The sequence below is a fragment of the Orycteropus afer genome, unplaced genomic scaffold, assembly GCF_000298275.1.
Source record: "Orycteropus afer afer isolate SDZICR_OR568_19922 unplaced genomic scaffold, OryAfe1.0 scaffold00030, whole genome shotgun sequence".
NCBI lineage: Eukaryota > Metazoa > Chordata > Mammalia > Tubulidentata > Orycteropodidae > Orycteropus > Orycteropus afer.
In genome coordinates this window covers 14,349,942-14,377,565 of record NW_006921617.1, presented here as the reverse complement: position 1 = coordinate 14,377,565, position 27,624 = coordinate 14,349,942, and the positions used below count along the sequence as shown (strand labels likewise).

Here is a 27,624-nt window from a genome sequence, read left to right as displayed (position 1 = left end):
AGGAGTGGCTGGTGGGTTTGAACCGCCAGCCGTCTGGTTAGCAGGCAAGTGTCTTAGCCACTATGCTACCAGAGCTCCCTGAAAAATACTATTCTTTTTAAATATATGAGAGTATATAATCTGAACAATGTTTGCTAAAAATGTTTAAGATTTAGTGAAATGGTAATTTTGGAGAAACATGTAGTTAACAAACTAGAGTCACAAATGAAAAACCTGAGTGAATGAATAATAGTGAAAGAAACAGTGATCATAATGACACCTTTTAAATGATGTCCATCCCAGAGAGTTTTAGGCACATTTTATCAGAGATTTGAAAAGAAGAAAAGCAACCCAGGTCATTATATGAGATTAATATAACTTTTAAAAAGAATCCAGAAATATAACAAGTGTCTATATCAAATTCACTTATTTTTTAAAATACATTTTATTGAAATATAATTTATGTACAGTGAAATACACAAAACTAAAGTGACATGGGTCAATGGACTTCTTTTTTTTTTGCAGTGTTCCTTCCCACCCCTGGTACCCAACAAAGAAAGTTTCCTTTCCTTGACTTTTTACAATAATGAACTAATACTATATTTGTCCTTCTATGATTGACTTATTTCACTCAGCAGAATGTCCTCCAAGTTTGTCCATGTTATGCGGTGTTTTACTGATTCTACATTATTCTTTAGTGTTGTATAGTATTCATTCCATTGTGTATGTGTACCGTAGTTTGGTTATCCATTTTTCTGTTAATGGACACGTAGGTTGTTTCCATCATTTTGCTATTGTAAATAGTGCTACAATGAACATGGGTGTGCATATATCTGTTCTTGTCCTGGCTCTCACTTTTTTAGTATATATACCTAGTAATGGGATTGCTGGGTCAAATGGTATTTCTAATTTCAGCTTTTTAAGGAATCACCATACTGTTTTCCACAGTGGTTATATCTTCTGTATCACCAGCAGTGTATGAGAGTCCCAATCTCTCCAGATCCTCGCCAGCATTTGTTATTTTCTGTCTTGATGAACTTTGCCATTGGTGCTGGTATGAAATGGTATCTCATTGTTTTGATTTGCATCTCTGTGATGGCTAATGATTGTGAGCATTTTTTCATGTATTTGTTGGCTGCCTGAATATCCTCTTTGGTGAAGTGTCTATTCATGTCTTCTGCCCATTTTTCAATTGGATTGTTAATCATTTTGTTGTTGAGGTGTTAGAGTTTTCTGTGAATTCTAGAGATAAGTCCCTTGTCAGATATGTCATTGCTGAATATTTTTCCCAATCTGTAGGTTCCTTTTTGACTCTTTTGGAGAAGTCTTTTGAAGTACATAAAAATTTCATTTTTAGAAGGTCCCATTCATCTATTTAATCTTAAGCTGTTTGTGCATTTTGGATAATGCTTGACAGTCTATTTATGCCATAAATGAAGGCCCCTAAATTTGCCCTTATTTTTTACTTGAGAAATTTCATAGTTTTAGGTTTCACATTTAAGTTTTTGATCCATCTGGAGTTAGTTTTTGTGTATGGTGTGAGGTACAGGTCTTGTTTCATTTTTCTGCAAATGGATAGCCAGTTTTGCTGGCACCATTTGTTAAAGAGACCACCTCTTGCCCATTTAATGGATTTCAGCCCTTTGTCAGAAATCAGCTGACCATATGTTTATGGATCTATTTCTGGGTTCTCAATTCTGTTCCATTTATCTATGTGTCTGTCATCGTACCAGTACCTTGCTGTTTTGACTACTGTTACTGTATATTTTGAGATCCGGGAGTATGAGGCCTCCTATTTTATTCTTCTTCAATAGTGCTTTGCTTATTCGGGGTCTCTTTCCTTTCCAATACAAAATTAGTGATTGGTTTTTCCATATCCTTAAAGAATACTGATGAGATCTGGTTGGGATTGCATTGAATGTATAGATTGCTTTGGGTAGTATTGACATTTTCACGATGTTCAGTCTTCCTGTCTATGAGCCTGGTGTGTTCTTCCATTTATGTAGATCTCTTACAGTTTCTTGGCGTAGTGATTTGTAGTTTTCTTTGTACAGGTGTTTTTTGTGAGATGTATTCCCAACTATTTTATTTTTTTGGTAGCTTTTGTAAGTGCCATTGATTTCCTTATTTCCTTTTCAGCAATCTCTTTGCTGGTGTATAGGAATCCAACTGATTTTTGGATGTTGATCTTGCATCCCACCACTATGCTAAATCTCTCAATTAGTTCCAGTAGTTTTTTACTGAGTCTCGAGTCTCTTGGGTTTTCTGGGAGCTCTGGTAGCATAGTGCATAAGGCACTTGACTGCTAACCAGAAGGCTGGCAGTTCAAACCCACCAGCTGCTCCTCGGAAGGAAAGTTGGGCAATCTGCTTCCGTAGTGATACCTCCTCGGAAACCCAAGGAGGGGTCGCTACCATTCAGATCCGACTCAACGGTACATAACAACAACAACTTGGGTTTTCTATGTATAGAATTATATGATCAGCAAATAGGGATAGTTTGACTTCTTCCTTACCAATTTGGATGCCTTTGATTTCCCTTTTGTGCCTTCTTGCCTTGGCTAGGACTTCTATAGAATGTTGAATAGAAGTGGTGATAGAGAACATCCTTTTGTATGGTTCCTATTTGCAAGAGGAATGGTTTCAGTCTCTCCATTGAGAATAATGTTGGCTGTTGGTTTTGCTTTATGATGTTGTGGAATTTCCCTTCTATTCTGATTTTGCTGAGAGTTTCTATCAGGAAAGGGTGTTTGATTTTATCAAATGCCTTTTGTGCATTGATTGATATGATCATGTGGTTCTTTCCCCTTATATATGTGATGGATGATGTTGATTGTTTTTCTAATGTTGAACCATCCATCCTTGCACACCTGGTATGAATCCCACTGGGTCATAATGTATTATTTTTTTGATATGTTGTTGGAGTCTATGGCTAGTATTTTGTTGAAGATTTTTGCGTCTATATTCATGAGGGATATTGGTGTAGTTTTCCTTTTTAGTGATGTCTTGCCTGGTTTTAGTATCAAGGTTATGCTTGCTTCATAAAATGAATTTGGTAGGATTCCATCCTTTTCTATGTTCTGGAGTAGGATTGGTGTCAGTTCTTCTCTGAACATTCAGTAGAATTCGCCAGTGAGACCCTCTGGGCCAGGACTTTTTTGTGTTGGCAACTTCTTTATTTTACTAATCTTTTCAAAGAACCAACTTCTAGTCTTGTTTTTTTTTCTGTTGTCTTTCTATTTTGTGTTTCATTTATTTTTTGCTTGAATCTTTTTTATTTCTTCTGGTGAGTAGGCTTTTTTTGCTGCTCTTTTTCTAATTGTTGGAGATACTAGGTTAAGGTGCTGATTTGGTGGGGGGTTTTTTTGTTGTTTTTTTTTTCTCTTTTGATGTGTGCATTTATTGCTATAAATTGGCCTCTAGTCACTGCTTTTGCTGTGTCACAAAGATTTTGATATGTTGTGTTTCTATTCTCATTCGATGCAAGGTATAGTTTCATTTTTTATTTCTTCTATTACCCAGTCATTTTCAAGGAGGGTGTTATTCAATTCCCACGTGTTGGTTCTTCTGTTTATCTTCCTATTGTTGATTTCTAATTTTACAGCATTGTTACCTAAGAAGATGCTTTGCAGTATTTCAATATTTTTAAATTTATTGAGGCTTGCTTTGTGGCCCACCATATGGTCTATGCTGGAGAATGTTCCATATGCACTGGAAAAGAATGTATATTGTGTTGTTGTTGTTGGGTGAAGTGCTCTGTAGATACCTATGTCAAGTTGCTGGATTATATTGTTGAGTTCTTCTTTGTCTTTGTTGCATTTCTTTCTAGTTCTGTGATTGAAAGTGGTGTATTAAAGTCTTCTACTCTGACTGTGGAGTCATTTGTTTGTCCTTTCAGTTCTGTTAGAGTTTGGTTTGTGTATTTTGGGGCTCTTTCATTGGGTGCATAAATGTTGTTTTCTTGTTCAGTCAATCCTTTAATCATTACATAATGTCCTTCTTTGTCTGTTATGGTGTTTTTTGTCTTAAAGTCAATTTGATCAGAAATTAATATTTCCTTTTGCTCTTTTTTGGTTGCCATTTGCTTGATATATCTTTTTCCAGCCTTTGATTTTTATTCTATTTTTGTCTTTCTCGCTAGTGTGTCTCTTGTAGACAGCATATTAATGGGTCATATTTTCTTATCCAGTCTGCAACTCTGTCTCTTGAATGGTACATTTAATCCATTGACAGTGTAATTATTGACAAGTATGAATTGGTTGCTGTCATTGTTATGTGTGTTTCTGTGGTGTTACTGATGTTATTCCATATAATTTTCTGTGCTGAACTTGTTTTATTTATGAATTGTGTTATCACTTCCTTCATTGCTATTGTTTTAGTATTTGCTAAACATTTGTGTTGGTCCTTTTTTTTTATTTAGATGTGAAAGTTTATCATTTTTCTTTGAGTTACCCTGTGATTTATAATTTTCTTCCTAAGTTTTGAACAGTCCATTCTGTGTTGCAGTTGTCTGGACTTCTCTACCATTTAGAAGTTTGTAACTACACAATTTTTTCCCTCTTTTTGGTTTGTAGTTGTACTCATTTGTCAGTTGATGTCTCTGGTTCCCTCTTTACAGCCTTGTAGGCTTATTTACTTTGGATACTCCCATAACTGGGTTGTTTTCTGGATTATGTCATCATGTACGTTAGTGGTCGGTTTTTGTTTGCTGTTGTTGGTTCTCTGTCCAAAAGACTCCCTTTAGCTTTTCTTGTAAGGTTGGTCTGGTTTTAACAAATTCCCTTAACTTCTGCTTATCTGGAAATGTCCTAATTTCACCATCATATTTGAGGAACAGTTTTACTGGGTATATAATTCTTGGTTGGAATTTTTTTTTCTTTCAAAATTTTATATATACCATCCCATTGCCTTCATGCCTGCATGGTTTCTGCCAAGAAATCCAGGCTTAGTCTTATTGGTTGCCCCTTGTAGGTAACTTTTTGTTTTTCCCATGCTGCTTTCAAGATGCTTTCTTTGTCTTATGTTTTGGTGAGTTTGATGATGATAGGTCTTAGTGATTTTCTTTTGGGGTCTGTCGTGTTTGGGGTTCATTGGACTTCTTGAATGGATACATTCTCATCTTTCATCATAACAGGGAAATTCTCTTCTAACAAATCTTTGACAATTTTCTCTGTGGTTTTATTTGTCTCTTCCTGTTCTGGAATTCTGATTACACATAGGTTATTCCTTTTGATGGTATCCCACATGAATCTTAGGCTTTCTTCATTTTGTTTTGATCTTTTTTCTGATTGATGCCTTTCCAAAGAAGTATACAGGTATTTGTCTTCTGTCTCACTAATTCTGTTTTCCATTGATTCAGTTCTAAACCTTTTGCCCATTCAATGTGTTATCTGTTTCGGAAAACTTGGTATTAATCTTCTGGGTTACTATCTGTAGATTTTGTATCATTTCTAATTTTTCATTTATTTTGTCATTTTGTTCTTGTCTGTCGAAATTGTTCTAGGGTTTTCTCTGTGTTTTCAGTTTTGTCAGTGTTTTCTTTGATCTCTCTGTCACATTGAAGATACCTAAATATAATTCTTTTGAATTCCTTATCAGGGAGTTCCAATGCTGCTTTTTCCTCAGGGATGTGGCCTGGGTCTGTATCCTTATCCCCTGTCTCTCTTGCTTTATCTCGCTTCGTTGTGTAGACTGTGATGCTCTGTTGTCTCTCAGACGTTGTGATGTTTTTCTGTTTATATTTAATTGGTGATTGTATGTTGGAGTGACTTGCCCAAGATTTTTGTTTTCTTTGGATGTTACCTAAGTCAGCAGGGTACTGTGCTCTCTATTCACTAATTGGCAGCACTTACAAATGCACCACCTTTTTCCTTTCCCATTGTCAGCCTCCCATATGTCTCAGCCTCCCATATGTCTCTGCCTCCCTTGGCAAATTAAGCCTATTCTTAGGTCCCTGGAATCCGAATGAGAATGCTGTCACTTTAAATACCCAAAATGGCCACCGCTTATAAACAATCAAAGTAGCTGCTCCCTCCGGGCGCCTGAAAGTCCACAGCCCAGGTTGTGTCCCTCCTTGCTCTTTTCCTTCCTAATCATAGGCCACCAGTGCAGTCGTCCCTGCAGCCCTTGGCTATCGGGTGATCTTTAGGTCATTTCTCAGGTCCCAACACCACTTGGAAATATTCAGACTATTGATGCCATCAGAGTAACTCACAGTCTGCAGCTCCATCCATCTCTGTACTCACTGTATATGATCTTCTTAATTACAGCAAAGAAAATTCTCTCAATAAAATCTGATGCTCATTATAAAAATATAACTCAGAGTAGTAGCAGGAAATTTTCTCTAAGTTGATAAAGGAGATTGTTAAAAAACTCTGTGGCAAACATCATACATTCTGATCAGAGTTTTAAAAGTATTTCCATTAAATTTAAGAACATGGATGTATCCTAATCATATCTCTGTTCAACAGTACTGAAGGACCTAGCCATTTCAATAAGAAAGAAAAAAACTTAAAACTATTGGAGGGACTAGATCGCACACTATCCCTGTTTGAAGACAACAGAATTGTCTACAAAGAAAATCCAAGAGAACCAACAAACTAGAGAGACTTTAGCAAGGTTACAAGAGAAACATCAATAATGTTCCTATAAGTCAGTAAAAAATTATAAAATATTATTTGCAATAGCAGTGACATTTACATGACACCTAGGAATAATCTTTATGAAGAAAATGGTGAAAATAGGAACAGAATTGGGATTTTGCCCATGAAATGTGACAAAAGTGTACAACAAGTATATTGAGGAAGTAGCCAAGAAAATAGTTTAGACTAAAATAAGATTATAGTAAAGATAGCATGGGACTAATGGATAAGCCGAAAATAGAGTGTTCAGTAGACTTGTGATCTCAATATGGTCCAAATACTCAGTATTATTGGGAGCAAATGAGTGGTAGCCCTGAAAGGATAGGAGATTGTTGTGAGGTAGTATTTGAATTAAAAATTTCAGTGCTAAAGCAGTTTTGAATGATAACAAGGTCTAGCTTGTGGCTATGAGTGTGTGGCCAAAGTAGAGGGAACATGAAGATCATAGAAGTGGAGGTCAAGGAAGGGAGAGCTAGGTAGGGACAGCACCTACTGCTGTCAAGTTGATTCCAACTCATAGTGACCCTGTAGGACAGTGGAACTGCTGTAGAGGGTTTCCAAGGCTGTAAATCTTTACAGAAGTAGACTGCCTCATCTTTCTCCACTGTAGCAGGTGTTAGGTTCGAGCCACCGACTTTTTGGTTAGCAGCCCAATACTTTGACCACAGTGCCACCAGAGCTCTGGTTGTTGAGTTGATTTGACTCATAGCAACCCCTCCTTGGGTTTCTGAGGCAGTATCTCTACAGAAGTAGATTGTCCAGTCTTCTTCCAAGGAATGGCTGGTGAACCGCCAGCCTTCTGGTTAACAGATGCCTTAGGCACTATGCCACCAGAGCTCCTGGTGGGTACAGTAGTCACCAGCAATTAGAGTAGGTAAGATTGGTGGTATGCTGTTCAAATGCCTCACTTGGAAATGACATCATCAGTATGATAAATAGCAGAATCAAATATTTAATTCCTAAAAGTGAGGAATGCCCCACTAGAAGACCAGTCAGATTTTTTAAAAAGAAGATGACATGGGATTTGTTTTCACAGTCAGCAGTGTGGAAAAGTTTTCTAGTGAGTAAAATGGCCAGTGTTAGGCTGCATTAGTAGCAGAATCATAAAGCAGGAAACCCAACCAAAGGAACTTGGGACACTGAAGCAAAAACCAATCCTTAGGGCTCTCGGGTGTCTTACTGGTTATTCATTTATAGGAAGAACCTTCCCAGGTTGCTGAGTGGTAAAGACAGGACCAGTATGAGTTTGTTGATACTGACTTCAGCTTTCCTTTCAGAACTAGACAGACAGAATGACTGGCCTCATCACTGGAAATTATTCTGATAGTAAAGCCATCAAGATGGCAGGGTTGTTGAACAAATTCCTCATAAATGGCCTTCACATCTTTTCTAATTCCAATTCTTTAATGATACAAATATAATCCAGTTTTCTCTAAAATCTTAAAAATGTCTGTAATTCACAGATTGTTACATTCTTCTAATTCTTTTTCATTTATTTGTTAAGAGCACCAGCTCTGTTGCAGGCATTTTGTAGTGCTATAAAATGAGTGACACTCCTTACTGCTGTGCTGTTTGTATCCATGTGAACCTCTTTTTAGCCATGATTTCTTTATATGTAGGAAAGTGACAGCCATATTCTTCTTCTGCCATGTTTTATCCTCATCTTAGGACTACAGAAACAGTATTGTTACCTACCAACATAAATTTCTCATGCATAAAATGGTCAAGAATTCAAAATGAAGCCTTTGCTACTCTACCCTTGGATTTTTTAATTAATGCCTCACATGCAATAAGCTTTCAGCAAATGTTTTTTGAATTGAATCGGAATCTTCCATTTCTGTCGTTGGATAACCTGTACCTATAGACAAAACTTGATGTTAATGTGGGTTTTTTTTTTTTTTTTTTTTTTTTCTTTGTGTATGTGTGTGCTTATTTTTTTGAGTAGCTGATGGATTTACAACTGAGTGACAGTAACTTTCGTCGACACATCCTGTTGCAGTATCTCATTTTATTCCAATATCTCAAAGGGCAGGTCAAATTCAAAAGGTAAGTTAATGTGGCCCATAAGTGATAAACAGCAAGAGAAGGCTTGCTAATTGTTGTATCTTATGTGTTGGGCTGTATCTCTTAAGACATTTCTTTTATAGCAGATAGCTAATTGGGGGCTGTTGTTAGAGGTAATAGATGAACAGAGGAGTTTCCATTTCTTTGGGTATCACAACACCCAATCAGGTTCTTACTGCTGTCAAACTACCTCCAGCTATGGCACAAACCATTTCCTAGTGCCTAAGGCATTTGACTGCTAACCAGAAGGCCAGCAGTTCAAACCCACCAGGCACTCCTCAGAAGGAAGTTTGGGCGATGTACTTCCGTAGAGATACTGGCTCAGAAAACCGAGGAGGGATTGCTGTGAGTCAGAACTGACTCGATGGCAGTGAGTTTGGTTTTTTGGCTTTTCATCTGTAATGAAGTAGAGTTCACTAGTACTAGATGGCATTTTTGTGAAGTATCCAAAGCAATATTAATTATGTAAAGGATGTGGCTTTACTGCCTGCTTGTTTTGAATTCCAATTTTATCACTTACTAGCTGCATTTCAGCCTTTCAGGTTTGTTATTTTAAGGTAACATGTTGTAAGCACTCAAACCTTTCTATTTTGGAACTTTGATACAGCATAGTAGAAAGATCAAGAACTTTGGAGTCGGACCTACGTTTGAATTCAAGCTTTGTGACCTTGGGCAAATCATTTAGCCTCCTCTTAATCTGCTCAGGTTTTGGCATATGGTAGTCTGTTGGTATTTACTGAATGGCCATAAAGCAGCTAGTGTACAGTAAGAGTTTAATTAATGGCAGCTGTGGAACCCACCAGCCACTCCTCGGAAGGAAGGTTGGGCAATCCTACTTCCGTAGTGATACTGCCTCGGAAACCCAAGGAGGGGTCGCTATGAGTCGGGGCTGACTCGACGGCAAACAACAACAACAACAACAAATGGAGCAATTTACTCTGTGACAAATGGGGTTGCCGTGAGTCAGAATGATCTTGGCAGCAACAGATTTGGTTTGGTGTTTTGTTAGCAGTTTAGTTCTGCGTTCAGGCGTTTTGGCTTTTTTTCTCCTTTCATTGTATTCTGAATGAGTTGTAAAGGACTGTAGCATGCTTTGTCTGTAATATGTAAGAAAATGTGTGATGTATAGGAATATGTTACTATTGTTGCACAGGTTACAATCTCACATTATACTTATTTTAGGGAACATTTCTTGCTGTTTCTAATCAGATTGACTGTTCTTTTCTCCCTCTTGCCTTAAGGATAAAGTGCAAGAATCTTCTCTTATAATCCTTTCATTTGTGACTGTTCTTGTCTTGGTAAATTTTTGGCACTGCTTCCAGTATGGCTAACTTACATGTTACATGCTTGTGCCTTTGTAAGGCAATATATTAACCTTGGGAGCTCTGGTGGCATAGTGCCTAAAGCACCTGACTGCTAACCAGAAGGCTGGTGGTTCAAACCCACCAGCTACTCCTCGGAAGGAAGGTTGGGCGATCTACTTCTGTACTGATACCGCCTCGGAAACCCAAGAAGGGGTCGCTATGCGTTGGGTCCGACTCAACGGCACATAACAACAGCAACAACATATGAATCTTAAAATTGAACATACGTTACTGTAACTCAAGCATACTTTTCTTGCTTTGTTTCCTAGTTCAAATTATGTCTTAACTGATGAGCAGTCACTGTGGATTGAAGATACTACAAAATCAGTCTATCAAGTAAGTTCAACACGTGACAACCCGTGATTGAAAAAAATGGAAATTTAGAATTTTCTTTGTTTCAGCCCCAAATAGGAAAATAAGGATAAAGTTAAGCTCAGGTACAAGACCACAAACACCTCTTGGTTCTCTGCCTACAACCCACTCCTATGATGCAGAAAGTTGTTGAAAGCTTAGTATATTCTTTCTAATCACAGCTACTATCTGAAAACCCCCCTGATGGAGAAAGATTTTCAAAGATGGTAGAGGTAGGTGTTTTATATTTACAGTCTTTTTAGCACCAAATAGAACTTCAAAGACCTACTGTTATGCAGTGTAATTTCTGTGTTTTTCCCCAGCATATATTAAACACTGAAGAAAACTGGAACTCATGGAAAAATGAAGGTTGTCCCAGTTTTGTGAAAGAAAGGTAAATATATACTCATCACAAGAAACATGAAAAAGGCATTTAAAATACAGTTTAACACAATTTTACATTTTATTTACAGTTCATATAAAAAATGTAAGTTGAACTTTGTAAGAACATAACCACTTTGATTTACTTCTATTTGAATTTTTTTACCTCAAATTTGTCATTCACTTCCTAGAACAAACTGATCTATTTTCAATTATTGAAAAGAATCCTATACTTGTAATTTACCCCATTGTATGGTATTTTGTCTTATACTTGATGACTTCTCTGTTACGAAACTTTTATCTTCTTCACCCATTGCTGCTAAGTCCATTCCAACTCATAGTGACACTATAGGGCAGAGTAGAACTGCCTTTTAGTGTTTCCAAGGCTGTGATCTTCATGTAAACAGACGGCCATATCTTTCTCCCACAGAGTGGCTGGTAGGTTCAAAACACTGATCTTTTGGCTAGAAGCCGAACATTTAACCCCCTAGTTACCAGAGCTGCTTCTATTCCTCTTTAGGGAGAAAACAGTAACTAAATTTTCTTTCACATCAAACACTCTTCCCTTTGAAATTCCAAAATTAATCTAAGTTTTTGTTTACCACAGAACATCAGATTCCAAGCCTACAAGAATTGTACGGAAGAGAACAGCACCAGAGGACTTCCTAGGGAAAGGACCCAACAAAAAAATTCTGATGGGAAAGTAGGTTAACTTGGTAACTTATATGGGATGTTACTAGTTACTTTAATATTTTGGAGATGTTAACTATAAGACTGCTCCAGTTTTTCATATCCAAACATAATAGGAATTTATATTTTCATACGTACATAGATGACTAAAGCAAACTACATCCTATCGACTTATATTGTGTATTATGAGAGTTCATGCAACTAGTTACAAACTTTCGTTTTTGTCTTCGGCTTCCTAAATCCATGGCTCTAGGCTATGTCATAGGAGCTCTGGTAGCGTAGTGCCTAAGGCACTTGACTGCTAAGCAGAAGGCTGGTTGTTCAAACCCACCAGCCACTCCTCGGAAGGAAGATGGGGCAATCTACTTCCATAGTGATACTTCCTCAGCAACCCAAGGAGGGGTCGCTATGAGTCAGGTCCAACTCCACGGCACATAACAACAACAGGCTAGGTCATATTCTCTCTGTCCCAGACAATAGAATTGTATTGTTTAAATAGATCTAGCTCACTGCTGGTAATAGCAAGGTACTATAATACCACTTTCTAGTTATCCATTCATTGCCTTTTACTATGCTTGAGTATTTTGAGTAATTGAATACTAAAAATTGTGAAGAAGAATAAAATTCATATCATCACCACCCAAAAATCCATTGTTCATTTACATTGTTTTTCTATTACAGTTTTAAGGCATATGAGGATGGTGGCCATGTACATTTATTTATTTAGTCTGTCTGTCTGTTTTATAGTGAGGAGCTAACCAGACTTTGGAATCTCTGTCCTGATAATATGGAAGCCTGTAAATCAGAGTCAAGGCAAGTTTACAATACCTTTTTCAAATGATGTCTTAACTTTACTCAAAAATGAAGTAGAGTGGAAAGGAGCCTTTTTCTTAGCTATGAATTCAAGAGTTTACTGTGGTTGATTTTTGGCACAGCAGAATATGGCTTCACACTATTAAAACACTGGATGTGCTGATGAAATAATTTTAGAAATTAGAGAAAATAAGAGCTGAAAATAGAAAAGGGAAATAAAACCAGAATAGCAATCCTGTGAACTCATGTTGTGGTGGCTTGTATTAGGGAGCAGTCAATGCGGATGATTCCCAGTCTTGGGAACCAGGAAGCTGGGCTTTTCACCAGCCACAGAAGGACAGAACATAAGGCATTGGGGTCAAGAAGTTGTAATTGACTTTCCCTGAAGAAAGCTGAGACCCTTGGAGCAACGTATTATGTGTGAAGAAAGGGTAAACCAATGGGAAAAAAATCAAGTATGTTCAGCACAAGGGAATGAGGAAGCTTCTTTATTTCTACCTTGGCTTTGGGTAGAAACGGAAAAATATTCCCTGAAAAATTGTAACCACAAGTCTGCTGTCATACACTCTCCCAGTTTGAATTTATGCTACCAGCACTATGAAGAGACCCTCAAGTTGTAAGCTGCCATCAAATTGGCTCCAATTCATGGCAGCCCCACGCACAGTGGGACTGGACTGTTATCAGAGTTGTCATCAGCAGATTTTTGGAAGATCAACGGGACTTTTTTCCTAGTCTTAGTCTGGGAGCTGTGCTGAAAGCTGTTCAGCATCATAGCTATATGCTGTCCTCCACAGACGAATGGTGGCTGCGCTTTAGGCACACTGACTGAGAACTGAACCTGGGTCATCCTTCATGGAAGGTGAGAATTCTACCACTGAACCACCATTGCCCATTCAAGTTAAGATAGTAACATATAAAGCCTCAGCTTGGCAATATTAAACTCTCTGGAAATCAGGCTCAACCTAGGTCATACGAGATTATTAAAGATAAATTTCTAAAGATAATCCACCATCCAGAATTACAGAACAGTTAAGGAAAAAACAAGAGTAAGAATCAGCAGACAGGACAAGCAACATAAGTTTCATTCCTACTTTGGATAATAAAACCATCAGATAAAGTCTGTAAAATAAGTATATTTAAGACAATTAAAGACATAAAAGAAGGAGTTGAGAACGAAAGGAACATGACACTGTCAAAAAGCAGCAGACAAGTTAGTAAAGAAACAAGAAAATATAGTCATTAAAATAAATAGGAGGTAAAGAAATAACTAATGGATTAAAGAAGTAATTATTAAGCAAATAATACAGGGAGGTCAAAATTTAGAAATTCAAAAAATAGAAAGATTAGACTGACAGCAGACTTTAAGAACAAAAGAAACCAGAAGACAGTGAAAGGATATCTTCATAGTATTGAGGAAAAGTATAAAAGCAGCATTCTGTAACAAGTTTTAACAGTCATTCAGTCAAGTGCGATTGAGAAAATTATTTTCAGAGTAAAACTGAGAATTCGCCCAGTTGACATTGTGTCAGTTCTAACTCATAGCAACCCATCTATGTCAGAGTAGAACCCTGCTCCATAGGGTTTTCAGTGGGTGATTTTTCAGACATCAATCACCAGGCCTTTCTTCTGAGACACCTCCGAATGGACTCAAACCACCAACTTTTGGGTTATCAGCCAGACGCATTAACCATTTGCACTGACCCAGGAACTCCTTACCATAAAAAGTCCTCATTAACACAGCCATCAGAAGAAAACTGAACCCAGAAAAAAAGAATTGCAAGAAGGGTTGCTACACAAAGACTGTGTTAAACATGAATAAGCATCACTGAGAATTCACCGTATACAACTAGTAAGTAGTAGTCGGTGGTTATTTTAAAAGGTGGACCCAATGTACTGGCTAAAAGTGGTGTGTATGACAGGAAGGAGTGATTCTAATTGAAAATACAAATGATGCAATGGACAGTTATATTGATAGCAGAAGTCTTACAGTGAAAAAACATCATTAAAAATAGTCATTGCAAAAAAATGAAAATACAGTCATGACATAAAGAAATCCATCAGAAGTATATCGAAGTTCTAAACTTTATTGGCTAAAAATGTAGTCTCAAAATATTAACAGAATTAGAATAAGAAATTGACCAATCCACAATCTAGTAGAATTTTTGTACATTTTTCTCAGTGTTTAATAAATTGGGTAGACAACTTTTAAGATTTAAACAGGCTTGATCTAATAAAGACTACAGTTCATTAAGTTATACAACAATAGCAAAAACTTACAAAAATACTGTCAAATTTAAAACATGTATTTCTAAATACCAGTTGCCATCAAGTTGATCCCAACTCCTGGAGACCCCATGTGTTTCAGAGTAGAACTGTGCTCCACAGGGTTTTGCAGATTGCCAGGCCTTTCTTGGAAGGCAGTTCTCGGTGGGTTTGAACTGTCACTCTGTGGTTAGTAGGCTGGTGCCTCACCATTTGTACTACCCAGGGACAATTCTGTCCTGGAAGAACTGTAGTCAGCATGCTCCTTTTTAAAAGCAAGAATCCCCAGACGTCATCTCACTTACTTTGGTCATGTTGTCAGAAGGTACCAGTCCCTGGAGAAAAGTTATCATGCTTAGTAATGTAGAGGGTCAGCAAAAAAGGGGACAGGTCTCCATAAAATGGATTGACATAGTGGCTGCAGCAATGGGCTCAAGCATAGCAAGGATTGTGAGGCTAGTGCAAGACTGGACAGTGTTTTGTTCTCTTGTACATGGGGTTGCTGCGAGTCAGAGCCAACTCGACAGCATCTAACAACAACATTCCTAAATAACTCTTGGATCAAAGAAGAAATCATAATAGAAATTAGAAAACATAGAACTAACTGAAAATGAAAATACTACATGTTAAAACAATTGGGATGGAACTCACCAGATTTGGTGCTTTATGTTTCTCTAAAAACTCACTGTCATCGAGTCATTTTCTGACTCATAGTGACCCCTGCTTGGGTTTCCAAGGGAGTATCACTATGGAAGTAGATTGCCCAACTTTCCTTCTGAGGAGTGGCTGGTGGGTTTGAACTGCCAGCCTTCTGATTAGCAGTCAAATGCCTCAGGCACTCGCCACCTAGAGAGCCCATTTGTCTAGTTTTAGTCTAAGATGTCTTTTCCAGTCTGATCTTTGGATTTTACTTATTCACCTGACTCTGTATCAAAACTTTATTTCTAAAAACAAATTCAAGAAAGTTAAAAACCAACCATGCAGTCATAGTAACAAAGTTGAAAAAAGCTAAATATTAAACTCTTGAAATCTTATTATAGTCTGTTTATTAAAATCCATAGGTATGGACATGATGTAAAAATTTCATGTTTACTGGTGAAATTCAAGTGCTATATACCACTGGCTGCCCTCTGAACAGCAGCATATTCATACATTATGTTCATAACATTGAACCAAAATCCACTGCCATCTAGTTGATTCAACTCAGCAGCTCTGTAAGACAGAGTAGAACTGCCTAATAGCGTTTCCAAGGATCTAAATCTTTATGGAAGCAGACTGCTATGTCTTTCTCCTGTGGAGCAACTGGTAGGTTCAAGCCACTGACCTTTCAGCTAGCAGCCAAGCACTTAACCACTGCACCACCAGACTCATTATAGTGTGTAATGTGTGTTATATAGTATATTATATAGTGTAAATAATATTGTATATCAGACTTAGACTAGGAACAAAGGCCTAATGATCTTCCAAAAATTGATCAATGAAAACCCTGTGGGTCACAATGGTCCAGTTGTTACCAATTATGGGAGTGACATAGAACTGAGCAGCGTTTTGTTATGTTGTGCATGGGCTCTCTAAGATGAGCCAACTTGACAGCTAACAGCAACCCCTTTTGAGAGTTTAGTTTTGAGTCATTTACCTCCTTAAAAATCTGAGTTCCTAAGTAATCTAAGGAGCTCTGGTGGTGTAGTGCCTAAAGCATTTGACTGCTAACCAGAAGGCTGGCAGTTCAAACCCACCAGCCAGTCTTCAGGAGGGTTGGATGATCTACTTCCGTAGTGACACTGCTTCAGAAACCCAAGGAGGGGTCGCTATGAGTCAAAATCAAATTGACAGCAGTGAGTTTCTGGTTTTAAATAATCTAGCTGCAACTGAATTATCGGTAACATTAGAATCTTTTATAGCCAACATTTTATATGTATCTATATCAATACATGTGACCTTCACTGTTTGTCCTTGTAATGCCCAGGGAATACATGCCCACTTTGGAGGAGTTTTTTGAAGAAGCCATTGAACAGGCAGACCCTGAAAACATGGTTGAAAATGAATATAAGTAAGTAATGTTTCTAATGACCCAAGTTTAATTTTTTCCTATATTTTTTCTTAGGAATTATGTGTATACTAGAAAGCTTATTAAGGGAGATGGTTGTTAGAATAATGCTTTTCCTCTTAGGTGAGTTTATGTACCAAGTTTACAGACTATTTACTGATTCCAAGGACAATGCCCATCAACTTACAAACATGACTTAGTATCAACTTTTGTTTAAAAAATAACTCCCTTCTTCCCACATCTCCCTCCAATTATGGTCACCTCTTTTCTCTGCTCCCCTTTAAAGCTTGAGTATTTCCCAACAGTTATGATTGCTGCCTTTTCTCCCGCAGCTTCCTCTCTCTTCCATCCATTCCAGATGGTGTGTTTTTGCCAGCACATCACTGTGTGAAATAGCTCTTATCAAGGTCACTGAAAACCTTTTTCCTTTGATACCTCAGTATTTGCCAGTTGGTTAACGTTTTCTTCTTTTGGCATTCATGAAACTGTCCTTTCCTACTGCCCACTCCATCTGTCTCCATTGCTGGCTCCTTATCTTTTGCTTATTTTTTATCTGTGTCCTTTGCCTCCTAAATAGTCTCCCTGTGACCGTCTTAACTAGTCTAACTTTGGTCAATTCTCAGTTCAACAGCCAGTGATCTTTAAACTAAATTCAAATTCAGCTTAAACTCTTCCAGTGACTGCCTATTAAGAAATACACAGTCCTCACCCTGACCTAAGATCTAACCATACGTACCTCTCCAACCCTGTCTCTTCTTCTCCCGTTCTCTCTCCTCTTACTCCCCTGGCCCTCTTTCTGTTCAGTTCCTCAGCTTTGTGCTTGCTGTTCCCCTTGCTCAGAACCCCATTCCCCCGAGATCTTTCCATGGCTCCCTCTCACCAGATCTTTGCAAATGTTGCCTCAGAGCAGCTTCCCCTAGCCACCTTAAGCAGCTCCTCCCCTTCCACAGACATTCCTGAATGCATTCTTGTTTTATTTCATAGCACTTAAACTAGCTCAGGTCCTCATTTCTCATCCTATCAGTGAAGCTGTCTTACACCTGTGTTCATCAGTGATGCTGCTTCCCCGCATGCACCACACCTACTACATAGTGCCAGGTACTCTCTAAGCACCTTCCTTTTGCCTATAAAGTAAAAACTGTTCTTCTCTCCATTTTACAGTTAAGGAGACTGAGGCACAGAGGTTAAACAGTTTGCTGAAGATCTTACAGCTAGTAAATGGCAGAGCCAGGCAAATCAGTCTGGCCCCAGAGGCTGTGCTCTTACCTACAGTGCTATACTTCTCGAGCGTTAAGGATGCTCATAAACTACGTATATCCACAACTCCTGATGCCTAGCTCAGTATGTGCTAATTGAATGAATTTTGATTTATCACTGTTTACCTAAGACCAGGTAGATTCGTCCTTAGAGTGATAGTTTGAATTTAAATGCTATGGATCTATGTAGAGTAATTTTTATATGTATTATTTGCTAGGAAATTTTGAAAATGCTTAGACAATTCAAAGTGTTTAAACAGAAATGTGTCAGAGAGGAACACTGTTTAAGCACAGCCTTATCGTACGGCATTAACTTTGTCGTCATTGTCTTTGGGGAGAGGCAGCCAGGTGATTTGCCAAGTCATAAATGTAATAAATTTGTGCTTTGAATTCTTCAGTTTTGCCTGCTTTCAGAGCAGTACCTTTAGAACTTCTCCGATTTCTGTTGAGAACTGTGCACATTACCTGTTTTTGCTTTGCTTTATTAGGGGACAGTCCATAGATTCTGTTCTTGACATCACTGCACACTTTGTTGGCTGGCTATTGGTTAGGTGTTACACAAATAGAAAAACACTAACGAGTTAAATTAGCATGATCAAAGCTCAATGTTGAATTTATAAAATACTCTGAAACTCGTGGCTATCAACTCACCATCATGTGCATGTTGTTATATATACATATATATGTATTTCTGGCAGTTTATTAGATGGATGATACCACACATACACCTTCTAGCCAGTAATGGACATGCATTAATTGACCTTCAAAATTTAAGTAAAATATGTGTAAAACTTTTAAGTTTTGTTGTTGTACATAATAAGCCTTACTGCCTGGGACTCAGCTAGTTTCTATTATTTATGGATTTGTTTGGTTTCTATTATAAATGGGCTGCATACTGAGGAGTTTTTTAGGAATAGAATCAAAATTTTTAAAATGGTACCTTCAGCAACTTACCTTATAGATTTCAAATGGCAGAACTGTGTTAATAGAAGGTAACAATGTTTCTTACAGGGCTGTGAACAATTCAAATTATGGCTGGCGAGCCCTGAGACTTTTAGCACGGCGAAGCCCTCACTTCTTCCAGCCGACCAACCAGCAGTTTAAAAGTCTGCCGGAGTATCTTGAAAACATGGTAATAAAGCTAGCCAAGGAATTACCAGTAAGTAATACAGATCAATTTTTTAATATCCTTCAGTTGATATTTGTCTTCTTTAAAATTATTGAGTGAAGAGCTGAATTCACAGTTTAGAATAGTGATGCACAAACCCCGGTGTTTTACAATGGGGGGAAAATGCATTTGAGCATACACTTACAGTTACTTATATAAATAAGTAACTTTTAATAATTTTATTTGCAGCATGGTATTTAACTCAAGTCCACAATATTTTGGATAAACTGATGTCCTTCTGTAGACTCAGACATGTTTTTCCTGTTTTCCAGTGTCTTACATTATTTTTATCAAAGATGAGATAAATATGACCCATCTTTCTACAATCTGTTCTTTAAGGAAAGGTGGTGTTGTTGTTTGCTGTCAAGTCGGCCCTGACTCATAGCGACCCCTCCTTGGGTTTCCGAGGCAGTACCACTACGGAAGTAGGATTGCCCAACCTTCCTTCCGAGGAGTTAGGAGGACTAAAAACTATGTACTGAAAACCTAATAAAATTACTAAAAAAAATTTTAAGGACACAGTTACTCCCCCAGTCTTCTCTAGACAGTTGTTACAATACACTAGGCATTTGCAGGCCATCTTACTATGCTTTTTACTGCCTGCCTTCTTCGCAGGTTGGGAGCAAGGGAAGTTTTTCCAGCCCTCAGCTCTTCCCCAATGGCACTCCTTCTCCAGATTGACCATCCCCATTTGTGATCCTTACGTGACATTCATATTTAACACCCTCTGAGTAAGATTATGGGTCCAGTACCCTGAATCTCCCAAACACAGTATCTAAACAAAAAAACAAATCCCCATTTATCTTATTTCAAAAGGTGGCACTCTTATATTCTTTTCCATTTTTAGCCTCCTTCTGAAGAAATAAAAACTGGTGAGGATGAAGATGAGGAAGATAATGATGCTTTACTGAAGGAAAATGAAAGTAAGAATTGAATTTTCTTGGCTTATTTACAAAATTGGAAGACAGGTGTTCTTTGTTGAGAGATACATTATTTAATGTGATCTACTTCTGAACTTCTGCCATCTCTATTTCTCATTTTTAGTGCAGTATTAAAAACCTTGCTTGACAATAACTTGAAAAATACATTTTGTGCAGTAAAATTAGAAAACGATGGTATTTTAAAAGGAAGGAAAGTACTTGCACTTGAAGGCCACCCATACCTCTATTAAATATTGGAGGGGAGAGCTGTAGAGAGGGCAGCCAGTTTCAAGAGGGAAGAAGCCTTTCATAATAGAGGTAACAGCTTTAGGTTTGATTATTGATCTCCTAATGATCATAATTTATAAGCATAGTATTCATCCAGTGAAGAATATAAAAAGTTTATTTGAATTTTTAAAATAAAGCTTACTAAAAGAGGTAACCAGGAGCCTAGTGGCACCATATTCCAAGGTCCATATCCAAACCTACCAGCCACTCAGCAAGAGAAAGATGTGGCAGTATGCTCCTGTAGAGATTACAGCCTTAGAAACCCCATGGGACAACTCTACTCCATCTTTAGGGTAACTGTAAATCAGAATTGACTGAACAGCAATGGGGTTTTGGTAAAGATGATTATGATTCATCTCAGTGGCCCCATATGTTTCCAGTTCTGTGGTATTTTTGAATTGCGCATGTCATTTTTATTTTGCATATAACTTTCATTCCCTATGTTTTATAGGTCCTGATGTTCGGCGAAACAAACCTGTCACAGGGGAACAAATAGAGGTATATGCCAACAAGCTGGGTGAACAATGGAAGGTTCTGGCTCCCTACTTGGAAATGAAAGACTCTGAAATAAGGCAGATTGAGGGTGACAGTGAAGACATGAAGATGAGAGCTAAGCAGCTGCTAGTTGCCTGGCAAGATCAAGAGGGAATACATGCAACACCTGAGAATCTCATTAATGCGTTAAATAAGTCTGGATTAAGTGACCTTGCAGAAAGTCTAACTAATGACAATGAGACAAATAGTTAGCTTATTTTTTTTTTTTTTTTATTATTATTATTAAAACTGTGATAAGATTTTCTTACCAAGCAGCATTTGATAAGAGGTCCACTGGTTTTGGTAAACAATAAACATTTTTATAACAGTTGTTGTACAGTTGGCTGGTGCTCCAAGAACAACAGAACACACATTGGCTCTTGATGATGAACTCAGGGTTTGGGGGAGAGGGTTGGGAAAATAGCCAAAATTAAGTGACCTCAAGGCCACAGAGATACATTTCTGATCACTAAATTAAATCTCAATAAGCAAGATTTAGGGGGATGCTTCCTTAGATATACTGTGCCGAATAACATGCTGTTAAAATTTTTAACTCACTATGACTGCCGAATTAGTTCATGTGCTGTTAAAATTTTTAATTCACTATGACTGCTCTATATGACTGCTCTATTCTTATTTATGCTTTAAAGCAAGAGGATCAGCAAACAAACACTAGACCACTCGTACCTGTTCTTACAAAGTTTTACTGTCATGCAGCAAATCCTCATTCATTTAATTGTTGTCTATGGCTGCATTCACACTCAATTGGCAAGAGTTGAATAGTTGCAACAGCAACCATGGTCTGCAAAGCCTAAAATATTTAGTATGTGGCCCTTTACAGAAAATGTTTGCCAAGCACCCAACTTTAAAAGAACTGGGGTGAAGTCTAAAACCTAGGTTTTTTTAGCCTTAGAAAAGCTATTTAAGATGTCCTATCTTTAAAATGGTGATGCTTACCTCAGCTTACTATGGTACTCAAATAAGACATGTGACAGCACTCTGTAACAGCAAAGCACTATGTAGTAATGGCTAAAGACAGTATTCTGCTTTCCCATTCCCACAAAAGCCTTACCCTTTAAGGCTATGGATTAGGTCATCTTTCTTTGTTTAGAATCCTGAAGGGCTACTAAGTCCAAAGTACACACCAAATGCTCCATTAGTTGGTTTCACGTAGCTCCAGTACCAAACTAGCGTCAGTGTTAGTGGTGCAGCGTATAAGGCACATTCTGTAATCAAGACCTTTTCTCACCTACTCTCCCTCTCAAAGACCTTACATGCAAGGCTGAATTCTAAAATAGCTTTACTAGCTGAAAACAACACTGATTTAAGTCTAATTTATACTTAAAGAAGTATCTTTGGAATAATGCTTTTTGGATCAAATAAAGAGAAATTATACTTTATAATGATGACCATTAAGGAATGATAGTTTTAAAATTGTAAGTCCACATAAGGCTCTTACATACTTGGTTCTAAACCTATGTCACCTATTCTATAGCTACAGCATCCTACAAATCAGAAAACCTGAATTCTAATCGTTAAATTCCTTTCCTCAAAACTGTTTGAACAAAGGAGAAAGTTAATTTAAAAGATCTCTTTGCAGTTAAAGGCATAACACAAATACAAAAGAACTGTTATAATTTTTATCATCCTCCCCATTCTATTCTGCACCTCCCTCCCAAAGTAAAAGGAGTATTGACTGCCAATGGTAAAAGTTTAGGTGAAGAAGGTTATTCACAAATAAGTTTCCTGAAATGCTCATCTTATCACATTGCTCAAACTTGAGGGAAAAAGCCATTATTTTATGAATCTAATAGTTATCAGTCTTACAATCTATAGGACATTAAAACAACATAAGCAAAGATATGAGAGTTCACGATAATTCCCAAAATTGTACTGTATCACTAAGAAAACCGCAGACAATATTGTTTCCTTAGCTCCTGAAACAGTATGAGCAACTGACCAGTTAGAATGTATTAAAATGTAAGAAACCTGCCATATTAATACATGGTACTCTTGGTATTTCCTACTGTCACTTTAAAGTCACTGATCTGAGATTTAATTTTAAAATGGAATTAAGAGTTTGGGGATTAACAAAGTAAACAGCAACAACTAAGCCAAGAAACAAATTAACTGATAACATCACCACATTCAGCATCCAAAGAACTCCATTACTTTTACAACATGGTATCTCTTCTTAAATGTAATACACTATAAGCAGGCAAAGAAGATGACAAACATGTTTAAAACTAGCCATCTGCAGAAATTGGACAGTATTAAACATATCTGAAATTCTTCAGTCAAGCTCCAAAAGACTTGAGGTCAAAACCTGTTACTCCTTTTTTTTTTAATTAAAGATCCTTATTTTCTAAAAATAAGCAACCAGACCTTGTCAACATTTTTTTCAGGTTGATTACTACAAAACCATTGCCAAGTTAAATGTATAAACCATAGTACATCAGAGAGACACACAATAATAAATGTATATAATCAGATGTACTATTATTGATCATAATTTATTTTGAAGTCATGAATAGCCAGCAACAGAACAGACTTGAGTCAGCCAGTCAGCTGGACAAATACTTGATTGTACCCATGTTTCCGTGGGATGTGGACAGCAGCACTGAGTTACACAATGAGAACAACACTTTTCCTTTCCGCCTTCCTGGCAAAATTTTTGTTAGATAAGGCAAAGGATGGGCAGCTATTGAATGGTGATTTGAACCATGCAAAAACAACAAACAGGAATTATAGTTGTGCAATCTGACAGCTGAATCTTGGGCTGCAAAAGGCAAGGAGAAAATTATCACAGAAGGTAATGGTTGAAAGACATTTCAATGCTGAATTATTTTTAAATTATGCAAGAAAGAAGCCTTTTAAAAATGTCTTCCTGCCACCTTATACTGGGCAGCACAGTCCAAAGATTTCCTCTTTTCTGTAATTTTTTACATTAATATACAGTGGTTTGCAAGTCGTCTTCCATCTTTTGTTCCACATGGGGGAAACACATAAAACCACCTAATCTTCTAAAGCTCTGGATTATAGAAATGATCAACGAGTAACATTTATTTCACACCTAAGCATAAATAGCTAAAATGAAGGTTACTGTTCACTGTCCTCTTCTATTATTTCAACTCTGCGAGGCCCATAGAGTAGAACATAAGCTATATGCCAGTCTCCACCACCAGAAAGCCGCAAAATATCTTCCGGTGTAACAATGCTGACTTTATCATCATCAAACTTAATCCATTCATCTAAACAGTGAGGAGAGAGGAAAAAATAAATTACACAGGATTTATTCAGAAGTCTACTGCAAAAAGTTACTGAGCAATTTTATGCAGAGTAATACTCCATCTGCTTTGCCAACAGTTCTCAAAATGTGTTTCAGGGATCCCCAGAGTGGGTCCACAAGACCATTGCAGGCACCTGATGAAGTTAAAAATATTTGCGTAATACTAAAGCATTATTTGTTTCTTCTACCCTCATTCTCTAGAGTATACTTTAGAATTTTCCAAAGGACACATGACGTGCTGATAATGCAACAGACTGAATGCAGAAGTAGATACGAGAATCCAGCTATCTTCTATTATGTCAGACAACAGCAAAGATTTCGAAAAATGTAAATACCATTTCTTGTTGGTTTTTTTAAAAATAGTTACTTTCATTTAAAAAAAGGTTTTCATACTAATATATAGTGGGTTTATTACTGTCATTTCCTAATTTAAGTATTTTTAAATTTTTTTCAGTTTAATTTCTAATATAGTAAATATATACAAAGACATGTAATCCTCATAAACAAAGAGTTCTTACAAGTCCTCGACAATTGACAATGTTCTTAAATTAAAAATGAGATTAAAATTTTTGAAAATGACCATGCTAAAGAATTTATAATTAACTGTTAAAATATTTAACCACTGGGAAAAAAAATACAATCCTTACCTTGTTTCCTTTTCACCCACGATACATAATGACCCGAAGAACTAGACCTTCCTTGATGAGTTAGCACAGCTTGTAAGTCATAGTATCCACAGTTATTAGAGCCAATATCTAAAGAAAGACACAAATCTATTAATGATGAAATGTAAGAGACATGCTTTCTCAAGTTCAGACTAGAGAAGTATTATGCAATTATTAGAATTCAGTAAGAAACTACTGTCCAACAAAGTTTTGGACAAGAAGTTTTAAGAAGTACATGATTATGTGAGATGCTGTGTGGAAAGTGAATTTGCTCTGTAAACTTCCACCCAAATCACAATAAAAATTAGAGGAAAAAAAAGTACATGATCACTCAGAATTGCACGCTAAAAACGGTGAATTTTTCTATATATTAATATTGAGGTAAATTATACCTCAATAAACCTTACTTTAAAAAAAGTATGGTATATGAGTAATTTGGTTTTTTTCATATAAAAACAAAAGATAAAAATTCCACTTACCATCAGCAAAAGAAAAGGGTTCATATTTAACTTCCTTCTGAGGGCTACTTTTTTTGTCACTCTAAGGGAAAAAAACATGCAATTTTAAATTATGACAGTAGAAATAAAATGTGTATTCTCAGTGAATATTAAACTCCACAAATAATTACTGTCTACAATACAAAGCAGTGAAGAAAAACAAAGTATATAAAAAATATTGTTGTTGTTATGTGCCATCGAGTTGGACCTAACTCATAGCGACCCCTCCTTGGGTTTCCCAGGCAGTATCACTACAGAAGTAGATTGCCCCATCTTCTTTCCGAGTAAAAAATATAGTCTGCCTTACAAATTGTGGAAATGATGTAACTACAGTTCATATAAACTGTAAACCCACTTTATATAAATATATATAAAATCTCTGGATATATGACCAATTGTGTACCACTAAAGGAGAACATACTTTTAAACACTGAAATACAGTTAACAATGCTCTTGGAAAGGAAAATACAACTTTACAATTTTATTATAACACGTTGAAACTACATAGGTAGAGGGAGGGGCAGAACTGCCTCAAAAACACAAGAATGGGAAGTCAAATTAATAAAATTTATATTGAATCTATATAAGACATGGCCACCTGCCACTTCAGCCCAAATGAAATGAAATATTTACTCAGCAAATATTTACCTACTTTAAAAGAAGCATGATTTACTCATTTAGAGGGGGACCATTTAGTGGGAAAACTCCCTGCCTCAACTCATTTCAGTGGCAATAAAGGATAATTAAACACCTGGGCATTTGGGCACAAAGTTCTTGAAAACTATAATAGTAATAATGAAGTTACTACCAGCAATTTAAAGATAGCTGGGGTAGGAAGAATCAAAGGATCATACAACAAAAAATAGTAATTAAGCCCACCATTATTTATTTATATAATATATATCATACACAGAGAACGAAAGTCCCTGAGTGGTGCAAATGCATTGAACTACTAGCCAAAAGGTTAGCGGTTCATTCCTGGTCAACCCCCTGCACAGAATTTTTGCCTTTCCACCCCAGAGATGATGAATGAGAATCTACATCTTAACAAGATCATTATGTATTCTTATGTATACAAAACCTGATAAAAACACAAACTACCTATATCAGAAATGTAAGAAGTATCACTACAGATTCTGCAGTTAGCAAAAGGCTAGCAGATGAACACTAGGAATAAACTCTACAGATACACATACATTTATCAACCTAGATGAAATGGATCACTTCCTCAAAAACAAACTATTACAACAACTAAGCCAATATGAAAAATAGACAATTGGAATAGCTCTATAACTTTGAATCACCGTAAGTTGGAATCACCTCATTGGCAACTGGCTTGTTTTGGCTTTTGTTTAATAACTATTAAGGAAACTGAATTTCCGATTTAAAAACACCCAAAGACATTTCCAGGCCCAGATAGTTTCGTTTCAGACAAACCTATCAAACATTTAGAAAATCACATTCTACACAATCTCTTTAAAAACTGAAGAGGAAAAAAAAAGAAACTACTAAAGCTAAAAAATAAATTCAGAAAAGTTCAGGACACAAGATCATATGCAAAAATCAGCTATACTTCTACATCCTAACAATGAACAATCTGAAAAGTAAATTAAAAATTCCATTTACAAAAGCATAAAATTATTAAAATACTTAGGAAGGAATAAATTTAACCAAAGAAGTATAAAAATTGTTCACTGCAAACTACAAAATATTGTTGAAAGAAACTAAACAAGACCAAAATAAGTAACAGGGAGCAAGTTGATGAATTAGAAGACATAATACTAAGATGGCAATACTCCCCTAATTGCTCTATAGATTCAGTGCATTCCCTATCAAAATTCCAAACTGCCTTTTTTGCACAAATGGACAATATTAAAATTCATTTGGAAAGGCAAAGGTCTCAGAATAGTCAAAACAATCTTGAAAACAAAATTAAAGGGTTTATATTTCATGATCTGAAAACTTTCTACACAAGTACAATAATCAAAACAGTAGTGTGGTACTGGCATAAGAACAGACATATAAACCAATGGAATAAAACTGAGCCCAGAAATATACATTCGTGTCATTTGATTTTAAACAAGAGTGCAAATGAGGAAAGAATAGCCTTTTTGAAAAACAGTACTGTGATAACTAGATATCTACATGTAAAGATAGATTTTGGACCCTTACCTCACACCATATATAAAAATGAACAGAAAATGGATCAAACAAGCTAAGCACTAAAACTAAAACTTAAAATGTAGGTGTAAATCTTCTTTGGCCTTGAACTAGGCAGTGATTTTTTATGTATGACATCAAAAGTACAAACAACCAAAGAAAAACTAGATAAACTGGATTTCATCAAAATTAAAAACGTTTCCTCTCCAAAAGACCTTGCTAAGAAGATGAAAAGACAAGCTACAGACTGAGAAAG

The 27,624-nt window shown here is 36.7% G+C and overlaps 2 protein-coding genes across 2 annotated transcripts in view; one reads left to right on the top strand and one right to left on the bottom strand.

Annotated features, from left to right (window-relative positions):
- Positions 1 to 20,970, top strand: part of THOC1 (THO complex 1) — a 77,586-nt gene extending 56,616 nt beyond the window's left edge. The window contains exons 12-21 of the mRNA XM_007935604.2: positions 8,565 to 8,665; positions 10,317 to 10,383; positions 10,581 to 10,631; positions 10,722 to 10,792; positions 11,387 to 11,482; positions 12,217 to 12,282; positions 16,511 to 16,594; positions 18,859 to 19,006; positions 19,863 to 19,938; positions 20,675 to 20,970. Of these exons, the coding sequence (XP_007933795.1) occupies positions 8,565 to 8,665; positions 10,317 to 10,383; positions 10,581 to 10,631; positions 10,722 to 10,792; positions 11,387 to 11,482; positions 12,217 to 12,282; positions 16,511 to 16,594; positions 18,859 to 19,006; positions 19,863 to 19,938; positions 20,675 to 20,970 (1,056 nt within the window). The remainder of the gene's footprint in view (positions 1 to 8,564; positions 8,666 to 10,316; positions 10,384 to 10,580; positions 10,632 to 10,721; positions 10,793 to 11,386; positions 11,483 to 12,216; positions 12,283 to 16,510; positions 16,595 to 18,858; positions 19,007 to 19,862; positions 19,939 to 20,674) is intronic.
- Positions 20,971 to 23,856: 2,886 nt separating this feature from the next.
- USP14 (ubiquitin specific peptidase 14) overlaps positions 23,857 to 27,624 on the bottom strand; it is a 60,442-nt gene continuing 56,674 nt past the window's right edge. The window contains exons 13-15 of the mRNA XM_007935600.2: positions 25,191 to 25,251; positions 24,694 to 24,801; positions 23,857 to 24,008 (exon numbers count right to left, since the gene is read on the bottom strand). Of these exons, the coding sequence (XP_007933791.1) occupies positions 23,857 to 24,008; positions 24,694 to 24,801; positions 25,191 to 25,251 (321 nt within the window). The remainder of the gene's footprint in view (positions 24,009 to 24,693; positions 24,802 to 25,190; positions 25,252 to 27,624) is intronic.